Genomic DNA, 24351 nt, shown 5'->3' with positions numbered 1-24351 from the left:
CCCAGTCCCTGATGCTTTAAATACCGTATTTTTCGCTCTATAAGACACACCAGACCACAAGACGCACCTAGTTTTTGGAGGAGGAAAACAAGAAAAAAATATTCTGAATCTCAGAAGCCAGAACAACAAGAGGGATCGCTGTGCAGTGAAAGCAGCAATCCCTCTTGCTGTTCTGGCTTCTGGGATAGCTGTGCAGCCTGCATTCGCTCCATAAGACGCACAGACATTTCCCCTTACTTTTTAGGAGGGAAAAAGTGAGTCTTATAGACCAAAAAATACGGTATACTGTTTTGGTTGGCCTTAATGCCTTTATCAATATGCTGCCCAGATTTCCTCTTCACTTCCTTGCTCGCCAACGTCGCATTTGCTTCTCCAGGTTTTGTGCTTCTTCTTTTTCTGTTCTCCGCAATTGGGCAAGCCTTCAGTATTTCTGAAAGAAGCCTTTCTTCCCCTTTTCATAGCTTCCTCGACGCTGCTAGTTAACCACATTGGCATCCGCTTCGACTTGACGGCATTAAAAAAAAATTAAAAAATTAGCTTAAGCTTCTACTAGGGTGGTTTTAAATAAGCTCTGTGCAGTTTGGAGAGATTTTACCGGCTTTATCTTCCCTTTCAGCTTTCTTCCTATTGCCTCCCTCATTTTGGAGATGTTTATTCTTTTGAAGTCAAATGCGACCGTGCTTGGAATCATATCTGGCTGTTGTCTGCTTGTGTTTGTGTTGAATCGCGTTGCCGGTTGCTGCTTCCAGTCGGTTCAACGATATGCCCATCTCAGACCAGGTTCTAGGTGCTACTTCCATTATTATTATTATTAATTAAAATTTTATACTGCCCTTCATCCAAAGATCACAGGGCAATTCGCAACGTATTGATATAACACTTCCTTCTCTTGACGCATTCCTTTTTCGATAATAATTTTTATTAGTTTTCAATTACAACAATCCAATAATATCCTCATTATAACGATGCCAAATTATAATACAATTAGTAATGCCGACCATTGCCAAATTATACAATTGAGGTGCCCCCCCCCCCGTGTGCTAGAATGGACTGTTTGATTATTCTCTTTGTTTCTGCGTTCCAAAATCTTATAAATTTCAATTACACCCCAGTCAAAATACCAATCCCTTATACCGTAACTGCAGTTTTAACTACTTCCATTCATCTCGACACATTTCTGTGTCATTCCTTATCCATCTCAAGATCACCCTTAGAATTCTGGTTGGGGGAATGTGGAATTGTGCTTCCCCAGCGCTCAAATTATTTTTCTGATTCAGTATTCCTACTCACAGTAGGTGTGAGAGGTAATTTAGGTCCTATCTGCACCATGAGCCCAAAACCCTGTCATAGCAGTCCTGTGGAATCCTGGGAAGTGTAGTTTGTTAACCTTGCTGGGAATTGTAGCTCTGTGAGGTCAGCAACCATCCACAAACTACAGTCCCCAGGAGTCTTTGCGGGACGTAGAGAAGCTGTGACAAAGTGGTACAAGAGCACTCTAAATGGATCTTGTGTCTGTGACGGACTGATGCTGGAGAGGCAACTTACACACCATCCGAAAACAGGATAAAAGAGGGTTCAGATCTGTGTAAAATCTGTATATTCTGATTCATATGCAAATTTAGAAAGAATTGCTGTAATTTAGATAGAAGTGTGATACATCTCGCCATAGTTGGGGAAGCTATGTTTGTGATGGAAGTGCTAACTGTTGACTGGCAATTCTGCTATCCCTTCTTAGGGTTTTGTATTGGTTTTGTACTGGGCAGCCTTTCAGATAGAGGAGCGCCTGTCTAAAGTAGGGCAGCCGGCCGCAGTTGCTTAATACTACTATTACTACTAAATTTATTATTTATACCCCGCCCATCTGGCTGGGCTTCTCCAGCCACTCTAGGCAGCTTCCAACAAAATATTAAAATACAGTAACGCATCAAACATTAAAAGCTTCCCTAAACTGGGCCACCTTCAGATGTCTTCTAAAAGTCTGGTAGTTGTTGTTCTCTTTGACATCTGGTGGGAGGGTGTTCTACAAGGCCGGTGCCACTACCGAGAAGGCCCTCTGCCTGGTTCCCTGTAACTTGGCTTCTTGCAGTGAGGGAACCACCAGAAGGCCCTCGGTGCTGGACCTCAGTGTCGGGGCAGAACGATGGGGGTGGAGACACTCCTTCAGATATACTGGACCGAGGCCGTTTAGGGCTTTAGAGGTCAGCACCAACACTTTGAATTGTGCTCGATGTGCTCCTCACTCCTCCTCTGACATGCCAAATTCTCTTTCCCGTTGAGGATTTCCTAAAGCGAACCAGGAAACCGTGGTTTGCAAACCAGCCGTGGTCTCAAGGCATCTAGGGCTGGCTAGTCTCAGTGCAGATTCAACAGTAAACTGTGGTTATAGCAAACTATGGGAGGGAGAAGGGGAATTTGCATGTTAGGTGAGAAGAGGAAAGGGGAGCCTGCAAGCTTCTACTACATTTCTGCTTGTCAAACCATGGTTTGGCGTGCAGAGAGGATTGCCCCTGAAACCAGATCGTTATCACCGCCAGAAGAGTCGAGGCTCTTACAGCTTCACATCTGAAATCCCGAGACCTGCAAAATGTCTCAGCCCACGCTGCTCCTTGGTGCGCCAGCACGGAGGAATAATTTATAAAGATGCCATCAGTAATCCAAAACACGGACCTCTCTGCTGGGACTGGCTCTTAAAGAGCGCTCAGGAAAATGCAGATGTGTGCGGCGCAGAGCAAATAGGAATCCATCTCAAATCACTCCCCCACCCCTCCGTCTCACATGCACAGCGCTAATGCTGCTTTTAACCAAAGCGCACCAGCTCTAAGCGCCCATTTAAATCCCCTAATCCGGCTCAAAACAAAATTGCAAAGGTGACCCCACCAAAAGACTAAAAGGACAACGTTGCAGGTTGGTGTTGCTGTGTGTATGTGTTTTATTAAAAGGCTGCAGGCATCTGCCAGGGCTTTCGGTGTGAAGCAAAGGGGCATTTGTTGCCTCAAACCTTACGATATGCATTGGCAAAATTTCCTCCCGCCTTGAGGTTTTGTTTCCCAAGAGCCTCTCTGGGTGTTTTTGTGTGGGGGAGTGGGATGGGTTGCTTCTCTCCCCCACTTTTCTTGAGACATAGCACAGTTCAGACAGGAAGAAGCCAAGACATGGAAATCTAAAAATGAACACCGTTTCCCCTTTCCCCTGAGCATAATTGCTCACGAGAGAAATTAGGTCACAGCACCCCAATCCAAGATGCTGCTTCTTCCCCAAAAAGGAAACTGTTAGGGTTGCTGCTGTTGCGATCTATTTGTACCCCCCCCTTCGCGCTGAGAAGCACTGGGCGCCAGGATTTGGGGAGCGGGCTTGGCACCCTCTGATGGGGTATAGAATCACAGACTCATGGAACCATAGGTTTGGAAGGGACCCCAAGGGACATCTAGACCAACCCCCAGCAATTCAGGAATCTCAACTGAAGCATTCATGAGAGATGACCTCCCCACCTCTGCTTAAAAACCTCCAAGGAAGGAGAGTTCGCCACCTCCCGAGGGAGGCCAGCTCCTTACTGCCGGAAAGTTCTTTTTGATGTTTAGTTGGAATCTCTTTTCTTGTAACTTGAAGACATGGGTTCGAGTCCTGCCCTCCAGAGCAGGAGAAAACCAGCTTGCCCCCACCTTCCACGTGACAGCCCTTCAGATATTTGAAGATGGCTATCTCCTCTCAGTCTCCTCTTTTCCAGGCTGAACATACCCAGCTCCTTCAACCGTTCCTCATCAGGCTTGGTTTCCAGACCCTTGATCATCTTGGCTGCCCTCCTCCGCACACACATTCCAGCTTCAATCGTGGCACCCAGGCCTGGGCACAGTATTCCAGCTGTGGTCTTGAGCAAGGCAGAATTTGGGTGGCGCTATTACTTCTCTTTATCCGGACGCTGTACTTCTGCTGATGCAGCCAAGAATAGCATTAGCTATTTTGGTGATGCATCACACTGTTGACTCATGTTCAGCTTGTGGTCCACCAAGACCCCTAGAATCCTTTTCACATGTACCGCTGGCAAGTCAGGTGTCCCCCATCTTATATCTGTGCACCTGGTACTTCCTGCTTAAGTTCAGAACCACCTGACATTTGTCCCTACTGAAATTCGTTTTGTTAGTTTGGGCTCCAGTTCTCCAACCTATTAAGGCCACCTCAAATCATGATTCTGTCTTCTGTGGCATTGGCTACCCCTCCCGGTTTGGTGCCACCTGCAAATTTGATGAGCATCCCCTCAATTCCTATGGCACCTATCAGGCTACACCTGGTTGCCTCTGAGAGAGCCAGTGTGGTGTAGTGGTTAAGAGCGGTAGTCTTGTAATCTGGTGAACCGGGTTCGCGTCTCCGCTCCTCCACATGCAGCTGCTGGGTAACCTAGGGCCAGTCACACTTCTCTGAAGTCTCTCAGCCCCCCTCACCTCACAGAGTGTTTGTTGTGGGGGAGGAAGGGAAAGGAGAATGTTAGCCTCTTTGAGACTCCTTCGGGTAGTGATAAAGCGGGATATCAAATCCAAACTCTTCTTCTTCTGATTCTCTGTGCAAAGTGGAAATTGTTGCACCCTTAGGGTGGCAGACCCACCCTGGCAATAGTCTCACCATACCACTTTCTGGAGCTTGGCCCTGCCTCCAAGGAGCTGTGGGGAAGGCGCACGGTTCCCCCCCACTTCAGGCTGGGCTGAGAGAATGAACGTGAGCGGCTCGGGGTATTGAAAGAGGCCGAGTCAGACCGATGAATCACACAGATTCAGCAGCCATCTTCCCCAGGGGACGGGTGTTTGGTGCCCGTAATACCCATTACACAGTTTGGGAAGTAGCTGGTGATTTGAGAGATTGATGGCAGAGAAGGGCTATCGTTGGCTAACAACTAAACCAGGTGATTCAAAACATCAACGATCAGAAGCAAGATGCCTCTGAACGGCAGTTGCTGCGGGAGACCTCTGCTGCCTTGTGGGAGAAGAAAAGTCTCAGGAGTAATAATAATAATAATAATAATAATAATAATAATAATTTATTATTTATACCCCACTCATCTGGCTGGGTTTCTCCAGCCACTCTGGGCGGCTTCCAACGGAATATCAAAATACAATAACCTATTAAACATTAAAAGTTTCCCTAAACAGGGCTGCCTTCAGATGTCTTCTAAAAATCTGGTAGTTGTTGTTCTCTTTGACATCTGGTGGGAGGGCGTTCCACAGGGAGGGCGCCACCACCGAGAAGGCCCTCTGCCTGGTTCCCTGTAACTTGGCTTCTCGCAGTGAGGTCACTGCCAGAAGGCCCTTGGCGCTGGACCTCAGTGTCCGGGCAGAGCGATGGGGTGGAGACGCTCCTTCAGTAAACCATACACAAATCCGGAGTCCTTAAGACAGTTGGATGGTGCCTTGTTCACCTCCTTCCAGCAACTCCTGCAGTTGAGTTGGTGCCCAAAGCCTTGCTCTGCTTTCCTTTGGACCACATCAGTGAGACTGGCAGGGGGATCTTGTCGTCTGGGCAGCCCAGGACCTCCATACACTCTGGCCAGGCTTGTGCGCCAGGGAGGTCACTTTCGTGCTGCTAGTGCAGCTGTTTGTGACTTCACCCCTGGAGGCACACTTCATTGTCTCTGGAGACAGGCGGATGCCAAGCACGCAAGCCAAAGATCACACAGCACATAGGTCACTGTGGAATTGGCTCCCACATGGTGTGGTGATGCCATTAACTTCGATCAGACAAAAAGAGGATCAGAGAAATTTATTCTCACGTTCTTACACCTAGATATACTGGAGGGGTTGTGCCTCAGACCCTAGACGCTTGCCGTGCGAAGCACAGCAGAGCTATGGCCCAGCATATACATGCTGTGTATGCTCAGAGGCACTATTTTTGCCGTCCGCTCTGCATGTGCTCAGGAGATGAATCCCGGGTTTCTTGGCTACTTAAGGCCGGATGGAACGAGGGATTCTTCAGATGAACGGTTGTGAGAATGGTGCCAGGTGGTTGTCGTGAGCTCTCAGTACAAAAGTATGATCAGGGGTCAGCAAACTTTTTCAGCAGGGGGCCGGTCCACTGTCCCTCAGACCTTGTGGGGGGCCGGACTATATGTTGCCATGATTATGACCCGCATTTTTGGCAAAAACACTTACTGGGACCAACCCCAGTGTTGCCCAAAAGCGATTTTTTTTGGGGGGGGGTGTTCCCTCATACACCCACGCTGCTTCCTTTGCGTTTTATGCGTTGACAGTTATTATTTCTCTCATAAGGCGGGGTGGAGGCTGGGGGGCTGAGGTAAGCGCACCATTCCCGTCAGCCCTGGAAAGTGTGTGCACATGCGTGGGTGAAGGGAAAAGCTGTTGGCCACGCTAAGTCAGACCGGCGCCGCTCAAGCAAAAACGTTCTTTCCCCCGCATGAGGGAAGACGAGGCGGCGGTGGCTATTTACCTTTCCATGGCTCACACCGTGTAGCTAACAAGTGGCGTCCCCAGCAGAGCGCATAACTGCTTTGGAGTGCAACCGCCCAGGAGCTCCCCGCTTCCTATGGTGGGGAGCACTGCCACCACAGACACCGGCGGGTGTTGCTCCCGAGGCACCTCCAAACCCCTGTCACCGCAGCTGCCCTTCCTGAGGTCAGTCGCCGGCAGCTCCATGGTGGAAATCTGAACTGTGGCTCCTTTCCCCTCTTCCCCACCCTGGAAGAAAAGATTTCTGCGCATTCACGACGGATGGAGAAGGGGCTTTTCTTGAGCAGCTGCCCTCCTCACTTTTGACCCCCAAGCCTGGCTGAGTCGCAAAAACCATGGCGCGCACTATGTCAGCTGCCTGGATTCCCAGACCGTCCATGGGCCAGATCTAGAAGGCAGTTGGGCCTGATCCAGCCCTTGGACCTTAGTTTGCCGACCCATGAGTATGATCTTGCGCTAAAGCAGCGGTTCTCAACCTGTGGGTCCCCAGATGTTGTTGGACTACAACTCCCATCACCTCTAGCTAGCAAGGCCAGAGCTCAGGGATGATGGGAGTTGTAGTCCAACAACATCTGGGGACCCACAGGTTGAGAACCGCTATGCTAAAGGAAGCCACTGATCCTAATCTATGGGGATGCTCATAACTGCAGAGCAGTGACTGCCCAGGCAAGAAGAAGGATGTCCCAGGCAGACTAGAAGGCTAGCGAAGGCAGGGATCAGCACCTTGGAGAGCGATCTAGGTGTGAGTTTCAGGACCATGGCCAGCGATTCTGCAGCAGAGGTAGGACATGCATGTTGTCTCAGCAGAGCAACTGGCAGAGGCCTTGAGCTATGCATTTACTGACTGAGGCTCTGCCCCCTGACAGTTGCGTCGGGCCAAGTAAAGAGCTGCTGCCTTCCTCTTTGCCCAGGGGTTGGAGAGTGCAGAGAACCTCTTTCAGTCTGAGGACTGTGTTCCATGACGAGCAGCCCTCGGGTTGTGGGCGGGGCCAGAGGCAGAAAGTGGGCGGGATGACAGAGGCATCTCTTACCTTTGTGTAGCTGGTGACTGTACAGCCATGAAAAGGCCAGCGGTTCCTACAACCCCTACGCTTATCTCTCCCATTCTTCATCCAGGCAAGCAAGAGGTGTTGTCACACACCCGGGGAGGCTCCCGAAGGCCTGATAGAGAGAGCTGGAGGGCCACATTCCCATCCTGCCCAAGATCTTGGGGCTTCATAGAATTGTTGCGTTGGAACAACTCATCTAGTCATCTAGTCCAACCCCCTGCAATACAGGAATCTCAGTTCTCAATTCAAGCTGTGCAGATGTCTCCTCTGGGTTCTTCTGCTTCTCCAAAGTGTCTCTCATGCCCTCCACCAGCTCCAGTCAGCATGCCCAATGGTCAGGGAGATTGGAAACTGTAGTTCAACAGTGTCCGGAGGGGACCATGCTGGCTTCCTTGAAACTACATACTCCTATGCTGGGGGCCAGGCCTATTGGTGGAAGCCACGGCACTTAGGCCAGTTTAAAAAGCTGTGAGGAAAATGGCCTCTGTGTGGCATGGCCACTCCTAGTGCTGTTACTTGCCTTTTATATTCCTTGATTTTGCCAACACTCTCCCTAATGGTCTTCAGCCAAATTTGATTTCCCATCTAGGCCTCGCCAGCAGCAATATTGGTTCCTTTCTCTCCCCGTTTCCCTAAGATGGGGAAACCACACAGGGGGGGGGGAGCAGGTTTGATATTGCTGGAGTGTAAGAAGCTGTCTCAGGTAACATTAGTGTTTCCACCACACTGGCTTGGATCCTGTCCCAAAATAACAAGCTGAGGAATCAGACTGTAGTAATATCGCAGGCTGATTTCTTAGCAGAAGGTGTAGTCTCCGATCTTCATGTCATCTCTAAAACAGATGGCAAACAGTCGTTGCTCTGTGGGGAAGGGGAGAACTCTGCATTTGCTCAGAGGAATATTATCATTGTCATTATTATTATTATTATTATTATTATTATTATTATTATTATTCATTCATTCATTCATTCATTCCCTATAGGGAAGGGCTTTTAGCTCTGTTTGTGGAGCATCTGTTTTGCAAGCAGAAAGTCTCAGGTTCAGTCCCTGATAGGACTGGGAGAGAGCCATGCCTGAAACCTCCGAAAGCGGCTGCCAGTCAGTGCAGACAGTACTAAACTAGAGCTAGTGTAAGGCAGCTTTCCATGATCTTATATTGTTCCATTGTCGTTAGTGGTATTTAGCTATCATTATTATTCTCAGTATTGAGCGGATTAATCAATCAAGCTTTAGTTTGAGATGGAATCCGCTCGTTCTCTTTTTGTCGTTTTCACCCTGGGGGAGGGGAACCCCAGCCAGTGTGGAAATGCTGTAAGGGGAGAAGATTCACCAGTGGGATTTCTGCCTGTCTTGCAGCTGCTAAGTAGAGGTAACATGAAACAAACTGAGCCAGTTGTTGAACTCTCGTCAGCCCAAGCCAGCATGACCATTAGAGTAAGGCATTATGGGAGTTGTAGTTCAGGGCAGGGCAATCTTAAATAAGGCCCTTTAGTAAGCCCGACTGACTCACTAGCAGGGATGTGGGGCACAGATTTGTTTCGTTTCTCTCTTGTTTCTCTCCCCACCCCCAATTCCTATTATGTTTTATTGTAATTTTATTCATGTTAGCCACTCTGAGACTGGTTCTGGTCGGGGAGGGTGGAGTAAAAATAAAAATTTATTATTATTCTTTATTAAATGCAACCCTACCTAATTTGTTCTTTCCAAAACAAGAGGCCATCTGAAACACACCCATGGACTTCATGGCAGGGTGTGGATTTGAACCCGGGTCTTTGTAAGCTCGGGACGCGGGTGGCGCTGTGGGTTAAACCACAGAGCCTAGGACTCGCCGATCAGAAGGTCGGCGGTTTGAATCCCCACGATGGGGTAAGCTCCAGTTGCTGTGTCCCTGCTCCTGCCAACCTAGCAATTCAAAAGCACACCAGTGCAAGTAGATAAATAGGTACCACTCCAGCGAGAAGGTAAACGGCGTTTCCGTGCGCCGCTCTGGTTCGCCAGAAGCGGCTTAGTCATGCTGGCCACATGACCCAGAAGCTGTACGCCGGCTCCCTCGGCCAATAAAGCAAGATGAGTGCCGCAACCCCAGAGTCGGCCACGACTGGACCTAACGGTCAGGGGTCCCTTTACCTTTACCATTGCAAGCTCTCGTCCAACACTAACCGCCATGCCATGCATCACACAGCCTGGCTCGATGGCACGAGTCGCCTGTAGTTATTTGCTCCGTTCCACCACGTTTTTTCCTTTTGGTTTGGGCCGATCGGGTAGGGGAGCTAGTATGGCGTATAAATTGCGGGCCTGCATTTGGACACGACCGAGGGGGTTTCAACTGGCCCTGATAAGTCTCAGAGAGACATATCCGACCTGGGAGTTTTGTGGGCCTCACAACAGCTGTGTGTGAGGAATGGTGGTGGGGAAGACCTCGGGGAGGCCTCGAAGCCTCTTTCCCTTCTCCAGAAGAACAAGGTCTTCCCTTCCTCAGCTGTCAGGACCAATTTGTCTCGGCCGCCAGGCCTGTCACCTCCAATGCTTCGCCCCAGTTCCCTGCACACCCAGCCGAGGACACCACACACACACACACACACACACACACACAAACACACGCTCATTCTCTTTCTCTCAGCTCACACCAGACAGAGGCGGCCGGTGGCCTCAGTTTACCCCGAGGCGTTGTCAGTTGGAAAGAAGCGGTAGTGGGGGACGGTTTCATCCTGTACGCTTTTGCTTGGCTGAAGCGGAGAAGCTACCCGGAGCGAAGCCATTGATTGAATGGCGACTGCCTGCCTCTGGCGGGTCGATCCGAGCTCCTGAAAAGTCCTCCCTTCAGCTCCCACGACAACGCGATGGAGCAATGCCATGAAGAGAATTCCCCTGGGCATGCGCAGAGCGCCTTGCTCTATTCCACGTCGCTCCTTAACACATTTGGGACCCCCGGATCGGGGAACGTAATTTGCAGGAGCCCTTGAGCCCCCCAGGACCTCTTCCTTTAGAAACTATGTGTAGGGTTTAATTTGATCAAGAGTGCAACATCTGAAGGCAGTCCTGTTTCGGGAAGTTTTTAATGTTTAATGCTGTATTGTGGTTTTTAATATTCGGTTGGGAGGTGCCCAGAGTGGCTGGGGAAACCCAGCCAGATGGGCGGGGTATAAATAATAAATATTATTATCATTATTTGTTGGGTCTCTGTACAGTAATAAAGATATTTATTTATTTATTTATTATAATTAACCCCAGAATCTCTTTCTTTTAAAGTTTTTGCCACAAAGGCAGGGGCCTAGAATGCATGAAATCCTGATAAGAAAGAGACCACTATTATTTTATTTACATTTTTATCCAGCTTCTCTTATCCCCCCTCCTGTTTCATCTTCACAACAACCCTGTGTTGTAGGTTGAGCTTAAGAAAGTGGCTGGCTTAATGTCATCTAGTCAGCTTCATAGCTGTGTGGCGATTTGATTTTGGGCTAGGAAAGGGCTAAAAGGATGTAATTTGGGGGGAGTGCTTAATCTTTCCAGATTCTCAGTCACATTTTGTTTACCCTTGGTGTGCAGAGGCTGAAATCATGATTATCACTTTATATCCAGTGGGACATTTGTATGTTCTGGAAATGTTGCAAAATCTGCAGAATCTAACGTGTGTGGGGTTTTTTTTTTAAAAGAAAGTGATTTTCATATTTTGCTTCAGGACTCAATCTTTGAAAAGCTTAAATTCTTTAAGCAGTTGTGTAAACATTTTCCTGGAATACCCCAGGATTCCTTACAGGCAACTCTGAAAACTCTAAACCAGGAGAACTTATCAGTCTCTTAGTGCTCCCTTTTTGCAGACATGAACAAATACGTTTAGAGGCAGCGGTTACCTTGGTGGGGGAGGGGAAGGCACTCTGCACAAGCTCAGTGGCACCCTTCTCATTTCTTCGTTCCCAAAATCCCAGACCCTTGCTTTTCTTTGGAAAGCTGACCTGAAGTTCACCAAGGGAAGGGCAGACAGGGCAACTCAGCCACTGTCCTTCCTTCCTGACACTGGATAGCGGAGGCTCGTTGGCTCTGGCTCCCCCTACTGGCTGACTCCTTGCATTCTGCCCAACCAGCCCCATTGAGTCCCAGCCTCCAGATCCTAACCCGCTCCGCTTCCTTTCCAGACAGCATCCGGAAGTTCCTGAACCGGCCTCCCATCCACCTGCTGGTGAGGGTGAAGCTGGAAACCAAGCCGAAGAAAAGCGAGGACAGGGTGCTGGTGAGAGACTCCCCAGGGGTTGGGGGACCAGGTGGTGGTGGTGGTGGGGAAATATCGTATTTTCCCATGTATAACACGACCTTTTTTTCCTGATTTTTTTTGGGGTGATAAATTGAGGGTCGTCTTATACACAGGTTAATAGGCTAAGATCACTGCAGATGGTGACAGCAGTCACGAAATTAAAAGACGCCTGCTTCTTGGGAGAAAAGTGACGACAAACCTAGACAGCATCTTAAAAAGCAGAGACGTCACCTTGCCAACAAAGGTCCGTATAGTTAAAGCTCTGGTTTTCCCAGTAGTGATATATGGAAGTGAGAGCTGGACCATAAAGAAGGCTGATCGCCAAAGAATTGATGCTTTTGAATTCTGGTGCTGGAGGAGACTCTTGAGAGTCCCATGGACTGCAAGAAGATCAGACCTCTCCATTCTGAAGGAAATCAGCCCTGAGTGCTCACTGCAAGGACAGATCCTGAAGCTGAGGTTCCAAGACTTTGGCCACCTCATGAGAAGAGGAAGACTCCCTGGAAAAGACCCTGATGTTGGGAAAGATGGAGGGCACAAAGAGAAGGGGACGACAGAGGACAAGATGGTTGGACAGTGTTCTCGAAGCTACAAACATGAGTTTGACTAAACTGCGGGAGGCAGTGGAAGACAGGAGTGCCTGGCGTGCTCTGGTCCAGGGGGTCATGAAGAGTCGGACACGACTAAACAACCAAAGCGAGGGCTGGTGCTGTGGCGGTAGCAGGGAAATGTCGGAGGGGAGGCCGCTTACCCGGTCTTCCTGGCTTAGGAAAAGTTTTTTGTGAGTGCCAGTATGCGGTGTATTACGGCACCAGTTCTGTCAGCCAGAGCAGAAGATCGTGGAGAAGCTGCTCAACAGCTCAGCGAACTTACAGATGAAACTCAACAACTGCTGATGGCTCCCCCAAAATACTGGTCGTCTTATACATGGGGTCGTGTTATACATGGAAAAATACGGTAATCCTGGTAGTGGCTGGACTGCTTTGCAAGCTGCTGGTTTGCCCTGGGCTCCTGGTGCCAAGACTCTGGTCCGGCAGGTATCTGCTGGGAGGCCCCCTCACCCAACCCAGCTCAGTGGTCTTTGGATCCGCTTCCTCCTTTTCACCTTTGGAACCACCTGCCACTTGCTCTGGGCGAGGTGTTGGGGGGGCGGCTTAGGAGGAGAAGCTGCTGTTGTTATGTCATGTTATGTTTGTATTTTATATGTTTTCATTTCATTTTACTTTGTATGTTGTTGTTTTATCTTACTTTAATGTTTTTATTCTATTGTTTTTATTTCATTTCATTTCAATTCATTTTCTTTTATTATAATTCCCAGTGCTTTTTTACTAACAAAAAAAAGTTGAGAGGTACTCTCATTTTGACTCAAGAAAATCACCATTTTGTAGTTCAAATCGGGGGAAATCAATGCAGTAAATGGGCAAAAGTAAAAAGATTCACAAAATGTTTAGGGGTATGCGTACCCCTGCGTACCCCCAGAAAAAAACCCCACTGATAATTCCCATGGTGGTATAGCTCAGTTGGTACAGCATGAGACTCTCAATCTCAGGGACGTGGGTTCGAGTCCCACACTGGGCAAAAAGATTCCTGCATTGCAGAGGGTTGGACTAGATGACCCACGGGGTCCCTTCCAGCTCTACCTTTTTAAGAGTCTCTGTTATACAGTGGTGCCCCGCAAGACGAATGCCTCGCAAGACGAAAAACCCGCAAGACGAAAGGGTTTTCCGTCGCGGAGGCGCTTCGCAAGACGAATTTCCCTATGGGCTTGCTTCGCAAGACGAAAACGTCTTGCGAGTCTCACCATTTTTTTTTCGCTTTCCCCCCCTTTTTCAAAGCCGCTAAGCCGTTAATAGGCTTTTAACAGCTTAGCCGCTAAGCCTTTAATAGACGCTAAGCCGCTAAATCGCTAATAGCGCTAATCCGCTTAGCCGCTAATGGGGTTGCTTCGCAAGACGAAAAAACCGCTAGACGAAAAGAATCGCGGAACGGATTCTTTTCGTCTTGCGAGGCACCACTGTACTTATTTATATCTGTTGTTCTGAGGTGGGGGGAATAAAGAAGGGAGGGACCCTGGGCCACAAATTGTAGGTCAACTCCACATCTCACTCTTGTGATTCTCCACCCCACCCAGCCCAGAGATAATAATAATAACAATTCCCCCCTTCTTAGATATACTCCCAAATACGTAGTTTATTTAATTTCATATGTGCATCTTCCTCCCCATTTTATTTCTCTTTACACCGCTGATTGTAAATAATATCTATGTGGTGTACAAAGGAGTTTATAGAAACAAAGAAAGGAAGAAAGGAAGAAAGGAAGAAAGAAAGCGGTATAAAATTATTATTATTATTATTATTATTATTATTATTATTATTAATTGAATTTATATATCATCCTATATACCAGGAGTCTCAGGGTGGTTCCCAGAATAAAATCAAGATATAAAACAACAAAATACACAATAAAAATAAAAACAACAACCCAATAGACCCCCCCCCCCAAAAAACCCCACATAGGATGTAAAACAGAAATCAAATTTCATCTACATGACAACCCTGTCAGGTAGAGTGGGCTGGAAGAGTGACTGGTGTAAGGAATTGAACCCAGGCCTCCCCAAATTCCTGGTCTTGGGCTGCATACACCCCAGGCATTTAAGTGTCTGGGGAACCGTGCAGGGAACTGTAGCTCTGTGAGGGGCAAACTACAGTTCCCAGGATGCTTTGGGGAAAGTCCTGCGCTTTAAATAATATGGTGACACCAGGCGCTATTTCAGCTCCCTCTGACTGCTGGTTCCTGGTCCCTTAAGCAAACCAGAGGAGCAGAGACGGAAAGGGTAAAAGACCCGCTAAACAAAGTGGGGAGTTTCTGAAATCGTTCTGGGGGCCACTCACACTGGCCCCTGTCCTTCCTCCCAGTGGTATGGCCTTGGGGAGCGACTCACGGCCCTTCTTCCCTATTCCTCCCCCCTGCCCAACATTTCTTCTCTTCTCTCGAACTCTCCAGCTCTCGAATCCTGTCCTCGCAAATTAGGTCAGGGTTTGCAAATTTGCTGCTGGCAGCAAAAGTGGAGGTCGCAGGCAGGAGCAGACAGGGGAGGGGGCTGGCGGAAAGGAGGGGGGGGGGCTTTGCGTCGGCTGATGCAAAAAGAGCCTATAGTTTCCCCCCATCCTGTCCACCCCAAGGATTCGGAAGAGGAGAGGTTTTGGCAAAAATGGGGTCTGGGCCAAACTCCCTGCAACGGTGTTTTGAGCCTGTGTGTGAATTTGCCAGGCCAGGGTCCGCCTCGCAAGGTTGTTGTGATTGAATGATACAGAATAAAGGCCAAAGGATCTCCCAGGGTGGGAGGGAGCTGATTTGCGGGTGGCCAAGCGATGAGGAGGTTTGGTGGGGGGGAAGGCTGTGGGTTGAAATTAAGGGGGCATCAGGAGCAGTTAACTTCTAGGGCAAAGCGGGACAGGATACCCCCACTTCAGCTAAGGGGCAACAGCGTGATCTTCCAATCACTGCATAAGAGGAAGCCCCCAACAAAGGTTGCCACCTTCCCTCCCCTCGTGGGTGCCAGGAACACCGGAAATCCATGCCTTTGAAAGGTTCGCTACAGGCCAGTATTCAACAGGTGCAGCCACGGAGTTGAAACGCTGCACCTGTTGAATTTCCTCCTTCTGCCCCACATTGTGATTTAAGGCAAAATGTGGCGACTCCATTTACGGGTCTGGAGAGCGAGCGGAGCCAGTGTGAGTTTCCCCCCTAGTTAAGTTCTAGCACAGGGGTCAGCAAACTTTTTCAGCAGGGGGCCGGTCCACTGTCCCTCAGACCTTGTGGGGGGCTGGACTATTTTTTTTTTGGGGGGGGGGAATGATCAAATTCCTATGCCCCACAAATAACCCAGAGATGCATTTTAAATAAAAGGACACATTCTACTCATGGAAAAACATGCTGATTCCTGGACCGTTTGCGGGCCGTTTGCGGGCCAGATTTAGAAGGCGATTGGGCCTTAGTTTGCCTCCCCATGTTCTGGCACATACGCATTCTGTTTTTTCCTATTGGCGCAAAGTTACACATTTGTTTCCTTTCTGACCCCCTGATTTCTGGAGTGCCCTGAGTGCAGATCTTACCATCATGGCTTAGAGATGAAGCAGGAGAGAGAGGAAGACATGGCAGGCTGGGAAATCAGTAATTCACTTCCCAACATTGCAAATGTGATTTCTGGCAACCAGCATAATTTTTAGCTTGCTAAAGGTTTCTGTAGGTTAGCAGCTCTTGCGCAACTTACTCGTGAAGCTGTCAAGAGCTCATGCGCTGTAATAAACAGGATAATAGAATTGTAGTGTTAGAAGGGACCCCACGGGTCATCTAGTCTAACCCCCGCAATGCAGTTATCTCCAGGACAGCCAGCCATCCAACCTCTGTTTAAAAACACCCAATGAATGAGAGTCCACCACCTTCATTTCACCACCACCACTCATGGTAATATTTTAATTCTGAATTTTCAAAAATTTTCGCCACCCACCCTGGGACCCGCAGGTTGGAGGGCAGGGAATAATGGCACTAATTGTTAAAAAGCCGAAATGCAAACTTGGGAAAATGGAATGCTTCCCCCCAGAACATTGCGTCAGAGGCAAAATGTCTTCCAAAATAAACAAGTTCAACGCTCATCAGTATTCTAGAACATCCAGGTTGGGAAGACATGTTTGGAGAGAGGTGGTGTCTGGAGAGACACGGATTGCAGAAGGCAGAAAAAGCAATGCAACATCCACATGAGGATTGTGTCTCAAAGGGAAACAGAAAAGGATTGTGCTGTCGTTCACCTCTTCTGTTCTTCCCCCTTTTTCCCACAGGTGCTCACCACTTGGCGAATCTATCTCTTTGGGCTAAAGGTACCAGCCAAGGTGAGTGGAGGAACAAATGAGAGATTTTGTGTGTGTGTGTGTAATTTAAAATACATTTATACTTCTTTACACACCGTACATTTAAAGCACAACAAAGTATAGTTTTTTGTTTGGGAATTGTAACTCTGTGATGGATAAACTACAGTTCCCACGATTCTTTTTGGGAAATAAAGTGCTTTAAATGTATCACTGTGTACATCCTGATCTCCGAGCAGTGAGAGACTCCCTGGGTCCCAGCGCTTACCCCAGAGTTCGGTTTCCTTGGGACGAAGGTCCATAGAGACAATGGTGTTTTTAAGATAAACGGTTTTATTTACACACATGACCAGGCTCACTCCCAGAGATCTTGCTTCCCCATTAGGTTCTCAGGGAAACCCCAAATAGATCGCTTTGGGATCCAGCACAGAGCAAGAGAAGCCTCTGGGTCTCCGGCTTCCAGTATCAGTAAAAAATGTACACCTTGGCCTATTGTTCTCCATCAGGTGAGGTGGGAGAAGGCCTGTCTCCATGGCAACAGGGCAACCGCTTTGGACATGTAAATGGCGGTACTTAACTTGCCAGCTAAAGCCGTTACCTTCACAAAGGAACTGGCTTGGGTTTCTTCTTATCCATTCTAACCTCACGGGTACAGGATCACAGGCTTAGAAGGGACCCCTGGGTGTCATCCAGACTGACCCTTGAGGCTTTCCCAAAGTAAAGGAAAGATTGAACTCTGATTAATAAGAATACACACAGAGGCTTGAACCAGCAAGACTCTGGGAAGGGTGCGTATAATAATCTCTGTCTCCACCCTCCGGCCCAGGTCGTTTTATTCACAAAAGAACTTTTTACAGAGTGTTCGTAAGAGCCAATCAGATTTCTTCTGAGCATATCAACAAACCCCACATGGGGACAAAGTTAAACTACCAAAACTAATTAAGCACACATATTTCTGGGGAAAACAAAACAGAACTACAAAGGAGTGCATTTGGCAACCCCTGAGGTCATAAACAAGCAATACACATGATAAGAAGGATGGCCAGGAAGACAGCGATCATTATCACCTTGATATCGATTTCCTGGTCCTAAGATTAACATCCTAAGATTAACATACAGTGGTACCTCGCAAGACGAACGCCTCGCAAGACGGAAAACCCGCTAGACGAAAGGGTTTTCCATTTTGGAGGCGCTTCGCAAAACGAATTTCCCTATGGGCTTCCTTTGCAAGACGAAAGCCCATAGGGAAATCTCCTGGACAGCGGGGAAGCGCAACGCGTCTTCTCCACTGTCCTCGGACCTCCTCCGAAGGCTGGCGGTGGGGTGGAGAGACCTCCTCCCGCCGCCAGGCTTCGGAGGGCTGTAAAGCAGCCCCCTGCGACCCTCTCCCGGCTGGAGAGGTGACGCGTGCCTATGGCAGGAGCCTCCATAGCCGAGCGTCACCTCTCCAGCCGGGAGAGCACGCGCGGGGCTAAAGCAGCCCCCCGCGACCCTCTCCCAGGTGACGCGCGCCTATGGCAGGAGCCTCCATAGGCGCGCGTCACCTCTCCAGCCGGGAGAGGGTCGCGGGGGGCTAAAGCAGCCCCCGCGACCCTCTCCCAGCTGGAGAAGTGACGCTTGACTATGGCAGCAGCCTCTGAAGGCTGCTCCGAAGCCTGGCGGGGGGCCGGAGAGACCTTCTCCCCGCGCCAGCCTTCGGATGCCTGTCCTGAAGACTTGGGGTGGGAGAAGGGTTTTCCTTCCCACCGCCAACTTTCAGAATGCTGTTCTGAATGTTGGCGGTGGGGAGGAAAAACCCTCCTCCCACCGAAAGCCCCGGGAACAGAGGAAAAGCGCTGCGCGCCTTCCCCTCTATTCCCGTACCTGTCCTGAAGGCTTGCGGTGGGGAGAAAAGCCCTTCTCCGCACCGCCAGCCTGGCAAGCGGTTTCCATAGGAACGCATTAATTGATTTTCAATGCATTCCTATGGGAAACCATGCTTCGCAAGACGAAAAACTCGCAAGAAGAATAAACTTGCGGAACGAATTAATTTCGTCTTGCGAGGCACCACTGTATAGGAAAAGCTACATCAACGAAACTTGCCCACTGTCTTTGATGACCCAGGGTGCCTGCCTGGCGAAGCAACTGGGCTGTGTACGTGACGTGTGAAGCAGAGAGAAATGGGCAGTAGAGGAAATGGCCAGAGGTGCAGAGGGTTGTGGGATTTGATCAGAAATTATTGTCAATGTATCAAACCCAGTCAACACAATGCATTCATCGTGGACACAATGGCTTGATGCATATTTTCTAATTCCTCATAGTAATCCTACCTGACCCCACCCTCTGGATATTTGCACTCCGACAGACCCTCCCCAAACCTATAGCAGTATGATGCGTATGCAGCCTAACAGTCATGGCTCCCTCCAGAGAATCCCAGGAACTGTAGTTTGTTTATTTGTTATTACATTTATATAGCCACTTTTATCTTCCAAGGATCTCTAGTTCTCCTCCATATTCCATCCTCACAGCAACCCTGTGAGGCAGTTGTTTATCCCTCAGAGAGCTACGATTCACAGCATCCTTAAAACTCCCTTTCCCAGGATTCTTCAGGGGAGGTTATGCGCTTTGAACATGTGCCGTGGACGCGACATTCGCTTCTGTCGCGTCACAACAAGTGACTCTTCTTTTCCCTCCCTCGCAGCTCGAATGCTCGTTCAATGTCCTGGAGATCCGAGCCTTAAACGCCCTGCATCACAACCAGGTAGGAGCAGGGGGCATCTCCCACAAAGGGGTGCTGTTACGATACGATAATCTTTGTTGTCATTGTCCCATACGGAACAACGAAATTGAAAAAATCTACACCAGACATTCAAAAACCAACAAGCCTGCTATCCCAGCCTGGTTAGCCCCCTAAAAACTCTGATAAGGTAAAGGGACCCCTGACCATTAGGTCCAGTCGTGGCCGACTCTGGGGTTGCGGCGCTCATCTCACTTTATTGGTCAAGGGAGCCGGCGTACAGCTTCCGGGTCATGTGGCCAGCATGACTAAGCCGCTTCTGGTGAACCAGAGCAGTGCATGGAAACGCCGTTTACCTTCCCGCCGGAGTCGTACCTATTTATCTACATGCACTTTGATGTGCTTTCGAACTGCTAGGTTGGCAGGAGCAGGGGCCGAGCAACGGGAGCTCACCCCGTCGTGGGGATTCAAACCGCCAACCTTCTGATCGGCAAGTCCTAGGCTCTGTGGTTTAACCCACAGCGCCACCCGCGTCCCTAAAAACTCTGATACCCAATAATTAAATACAATGTACTCCCACAGAGACTACCTTACACTGCATTTAAAACCAAAGTCGCATTTGGATAGAAACTGTTTCTCAGGCAGCTAGTCCTAGTCTTTATAACCCTGTACCTTCTTCCAGAAGGCAGAAGCTGAAAGAGATCATTTGCAGGGTGCGCGATCTCTGCAGCTTTCTTATGACACCTGGAAGCATAGATTTGATCCAAGGTGGGAAGAGTGCACCCAATTATACTCTCCGCAGTCTTTTCAACCCTGGACAGCATTGTCTTTTCCCTGACCGTGCAGCTCCCAAACCACACATGATGACGACATTGGTGTCTGTCGGGTGCTGACACCTTTTACCTTCCTTCTGCATTCAGATCCTGGTGGAGACAGAGAAGGCCAACTACAGCCTGAAATTCCCCACCCCGGAAAGTGCCGACCAGGTCACGAGGCACGTCAACACTTCCTTAGCCAAAATCTTCCCTAGCCCGGCCTCTGTGTGAGTATGAAGAAGCCGCAGGGCGAGGAGAACATTGGCTGCGGGTGGCGAGGTTGCCAAATTCTCAGCCGTTCGCCGTAACGGCGCCTTTCATGACAACCTTTGTGTGTGGGCGTGGGCAGAGGACCAAGGTGTGCTGCTGTGTTGCGGAAAACATGGAGGCGACGATGATGATGATAAATTACAGTGGTACCTCAGGTTACATACGCTTCAGGTTACAGACTCCGCTAACCCAGAAATAGTACCTCGGATTAAGAACTTTGCTTCAGGATGAGAACAGAAATCGTGCGGCGGCGGCGCCGCAGTGGCAGCAGGAGGCCCCATTAGCTAAAGTGGTGCTTCAGGTTAAGAACAGTTTCAGGTTAAGAACGGACCTCCAGAACGAATTAAGTACTTAACCCGAAGTGTATAGAAAAGTGTATAGAAAAGGCCAGAGTCACACAGCACAATTCAAAATGTTGGTGTGGACCTTTAAAGCCCTAAACAGCTTTGGCCCAGTATACCTGAAGGAGCATCTCCGCCACTGTCGTTCTGCCTGGACGCTGAGGTCCAGCGCCAAGGGTCTTCTGACGTTCCCTCACTGCAAGTAGGTTATGGGGAACCAGGCAGAGGGCCTTCTTGGTGGTGGCGCCCGCCCTGTGGAACGCCCTCCCATCGGATGTCAAAGGGATAAACAACTATCTGACTTTTAGAAGACATCTGAAGGCAGACCCTGTTCAGGGAAGTTTTTAATGTGTGACATTTTAATGTATTTTTAATCTTTGTTGGAAGCCGCCCAGAGTGGCTGGGGAAACCCAGCCAGATGGGCGGGGTACAAATAATAATAATAATAATAATAATATTTTCTTGTCTGTGTGGAACTGACTTCCCTTTCTAAATTCTAATGTGGAATGTATAGGATTTTCACCACAGAGATGCTAAAGGCTAGACTAGCAGCCTTCCCTCGCACCCGGTACCCTTCAGACATCCAGTTTCTTGAGCTTTCATCCTGATCTGCTTGTGCATAGCTTTCATTGCGCACCCAGAATTAATTCTGATTTGTTTGCAAGGTGTTTACGCTATAGCTCCGTGGTTGGAGGCTGGGTTCTTCTGAAAACCAGTTGCTGGAAGCGGCAGGAGGGGGGAGTGCCGTGTTTCTGTTGCCCTCCGGTCTTGCTTGCGGTTTTTCCTAGCTTGGCTGCTGCGAGAACAGGACGCTGGACTTGATGGGCCCCTGGCCTGATCCTGCTGCCAGTCTCTTCTCATGCTTTTAGACGTCTCCCCATTAGCAATCCATAGCCCATCATTCTCCAGGCCACAAAAAGTCTTTCTCTTTCTTAAAGTGGATTTTTAAAAAAATGCTAGGGCATAAGAGTGCTTCAGACCACTTTATATCTCCAAACTCCCGAAATGCACTTGACTCCCTCTTGTGTGCCCCACAACTCCTGTTCGTTCCAGCCAGGCGCCAGGGGCGCTGGGAGTTGTAGTTCAACTTGATTTGGAGGTTAGAAGAGGCTGGCACACAGAGAGAGACCACCCTGTGCCCGCTGAGAAATATAGCTTTTGACAGTGCGTTTCTCCCCGCTCCCAATTGTTTTCACACTAATTGATTTCTATCTCCTGGGGTTAACAACATCCTTGCAGAGGCAGAGACGGCTTGGCCCCCAAAGCCACACACCCCTCGTACCTATGGGACCGCCTCTCCTGGTATGTCCCACAGAGGAACTTACGGTCTTCAAATAAAAACATCTTGGAGGTCCCAGGCCACAGGGAGGCTAGGCTGACCTCAATCAGAGCCAGGGCTTTTTCGGCTGTGGCCCCGATCTGGTGGAACGCTCTGTCACAAGAGACTAGGGCCCTGCGGGACTTGACATCTTTCCGCAGGGCCTGCAAGACAGAGCTGTTCCACCAGGCCTTTGGCCAAGGCACAATCTGACCCCCTCCTTTGGTAATCCTCACAGAACTCTAGCCCAATGGTTGCCATTGGTTTGATTTGAATTCATTTTATAATGAATGATTTTAGAGTGTTGTGTTGTACTGTTTTATTGTTGTTAGCCGCCCTGAGCCCGGCTTCGGCTGGGGAGGGCGGGATATACATAAATAATAATAATAATAATAATAATAATAATAATAATAATAATAATAATAATAATTATTATTATTATTATTATTATTATTATTATTATTATTATTATTATTATTTTGTCATGCCTCACCCTTAATCCCAGCAAGCGTGACCCCAAGCTTGTTCTGGTGCCCCCCACTGCTAGTGTCTCATAAGCAGAGCCCTGCTGGAACAGGTCAAAGGCCCCTGTGGCGCAATGGGCAATGCATCTGGCTGTTAACCCGAAGGTTGGTGGTTCGAGCCCACCCATGGACGGCTGTGGGCAGGGTGCCTGCATTTCAGGGGGGTTGGACTAGATGACCCTTGGGGTCCCTTCCAACTTCTCAATTCTACGATTTCAAGAGTGGTGGTGGGGAAAACCTAGTCCAGTATCCTGTTCTCACAGAGGCCGCAGTGCGAAGCCCAAAAACAGGACCAGAATGAAAGAGTGGCAAAGCTCTCTCCCTGCTTGCGACCCCCATCAACTTGTAGGGCTCCATTTCCTGACCCAGACAGCTGAGTTCTCTTGCAGGGGGATTTTAAAGCCCCCTTTTTGAAAGAGTGGGAGGAGGAGGCAGGCAAACAGGCGACAAGCTTTTAGGTCGGGACGGGCAAACGTTTGGCTCTCTGGACGTTGGTGAACTACAGCTGCTATCATCGCTGGCCATTGGCAGTGCTTGCCGGCACTGATGGGAGTTGTAGTTTGGCAACACCCGGAAGGACCGAAAAGGGTCCCCCACCCCTGCATTAAGGAAGAGGCGACCCCCAAATTTACAGGGGTGTGCGCATATCCCTCGCATTTTCAGTGCAGCAGTGTGGCAGAGTGGTTTGTGGAGAATGGGCCTAAGAGTTCAAATCTCTGCTCAGCTATGAATCTTCACTAGGTAACCATGAGACAGTCACAGTTTCCGAGCCTAACCTATCTCACCGGGTTAGGATGTCCCTATTTTCATCAGAGAAATGTTGGAAGGTGTGGATTATTATGAGGATTAAATGTGGGGGGGGGGACCATGGATACCACTTTAAGCTCCTTGGAGAATGGATGAGTGGATCAATCGATCAATAACTTGTCGTGCTCTTGTGATGCAGTATTTAGACAAGACTATCAGATCAGTTAAAGCTTGTTGGCGGTGGGACTGTTACTATGATTATTTTATTGTTATGCTGTCCATTGTTGTGCTTTTTATTATAGTGGTACCTCGGTTTTCAAGCGTCTTGGAAGCTGAACGTTTCGGTTTTCAAACACCGAAAACCCGGAAGTAATTGCTTCCGTTTTCGAACATGCCTTGGAATCTGAACAGATTCCGCGCGTGTTTTTCCATTTTTCCAATTGAACTTGTAGCCAGCCTCAGTTTTCAAACATTTCGGAAGTCGAACGGTCTTCTGGAACGTATTACGTCCGAGAACCGAGGTACCACTGTACTATGCTCCGTAAAATGTGTGTTTAATGTCGTACACCGTACACTGAGATCTTTTGATAAAGGGCAGTATATAAATCGAATAAACGATTACAAAATAACTCAGGAAATGCCTTCCTTCTCCTCCCCTTGTCGCAGCTGCCTCATACGCCATGGGACCGTGGAGACCCCAGAGACGCCGCGGGACATGTCCCCCAACTCAGAAAGCTCCAGCTCCACAACGCACAGCATTTGCGGTGAGGGGGGAAGATGGAGAGGTGAGGGAGGGGGGGGTGGCGGCCATCGAGTGTGTGGAATATTCCGGAACCTGCCAGGGTTTTCCTCCCGCTTCCCAGCGCCCAGAGAGGCAGGTGGTACGATCTTCATTCACAGGAAATTATATGAAATTTTAATTACAGCCGCTGCATTATGCACTTAACCCACTGACCCGAATCCCGGAAGGGGTGTCCTGAAGAAAACACAAATTGCTTTCCTGGATCG

General features: G+C 49.0%; 1 protein-coding gene and 1 non-coding gene across 5 annotated transcripts in view; both read left to right on the top strand.

The window, feature by feature from the left end:
• Positions 1 to 24351, top strand: part of CARMIL3 (capping protein regulator and myosin 1 linker 3) — an 87412-nt gene that overhangs the window by 6342 nt on the left and 56719 nt on the right. For all 4 annotated transcript variants that reach the window (XM_028703072.2, XM_028703069.2, XM_028703070.2 and 1 more), the window contains exons 2-6: positions 11632 to 11726; positions 16586 to 16636; positions 19293 to 19352; positions 20249 to 20370; positions 24010 to 24107. In XM_028703072.2, the coding sequence (XP_028558905.2) occupies positions 11632 to 11726; positions 16586 to 16636; positions 19293 to 19352; positions 20249 to 20370; positions 24010 to 24107 (426 nt within the window). The remainder of the gene's footprint in view (positions 1 to 11631; positions 11727 to 16585; positions 16637 to 19292; positions 19353 to 20248; positions 20371 to 24009; positions 24108 to 24351) is intronic.
• Positions 13247 to 13325, top strand: TRNAE-CUC (transfer RNA glutamic acid (anticodon CUC)). The gene has a single exon. It is a non-coding gene; the product is annotated as a tRNA-Glu (tRNA).

The sequence above is a fragment of the Podarcis muralis genome, chromosome 13, assembly GCF_964188315.1.
Source record: "Podarcis muralis chromosome 13, rPodMur119.hap1.1, whole genome shotgun sequence".
NCBI lineage: Eukaryota > Metazoa > Chordata > Lepidosauria > Squamata > Lacertidae > Podarcis > Podarcis muralis.
Note: the sequence above shows the minus strand (reverse complement) of the source record. Positions and strands in the feature narration are given on the sequence as shown.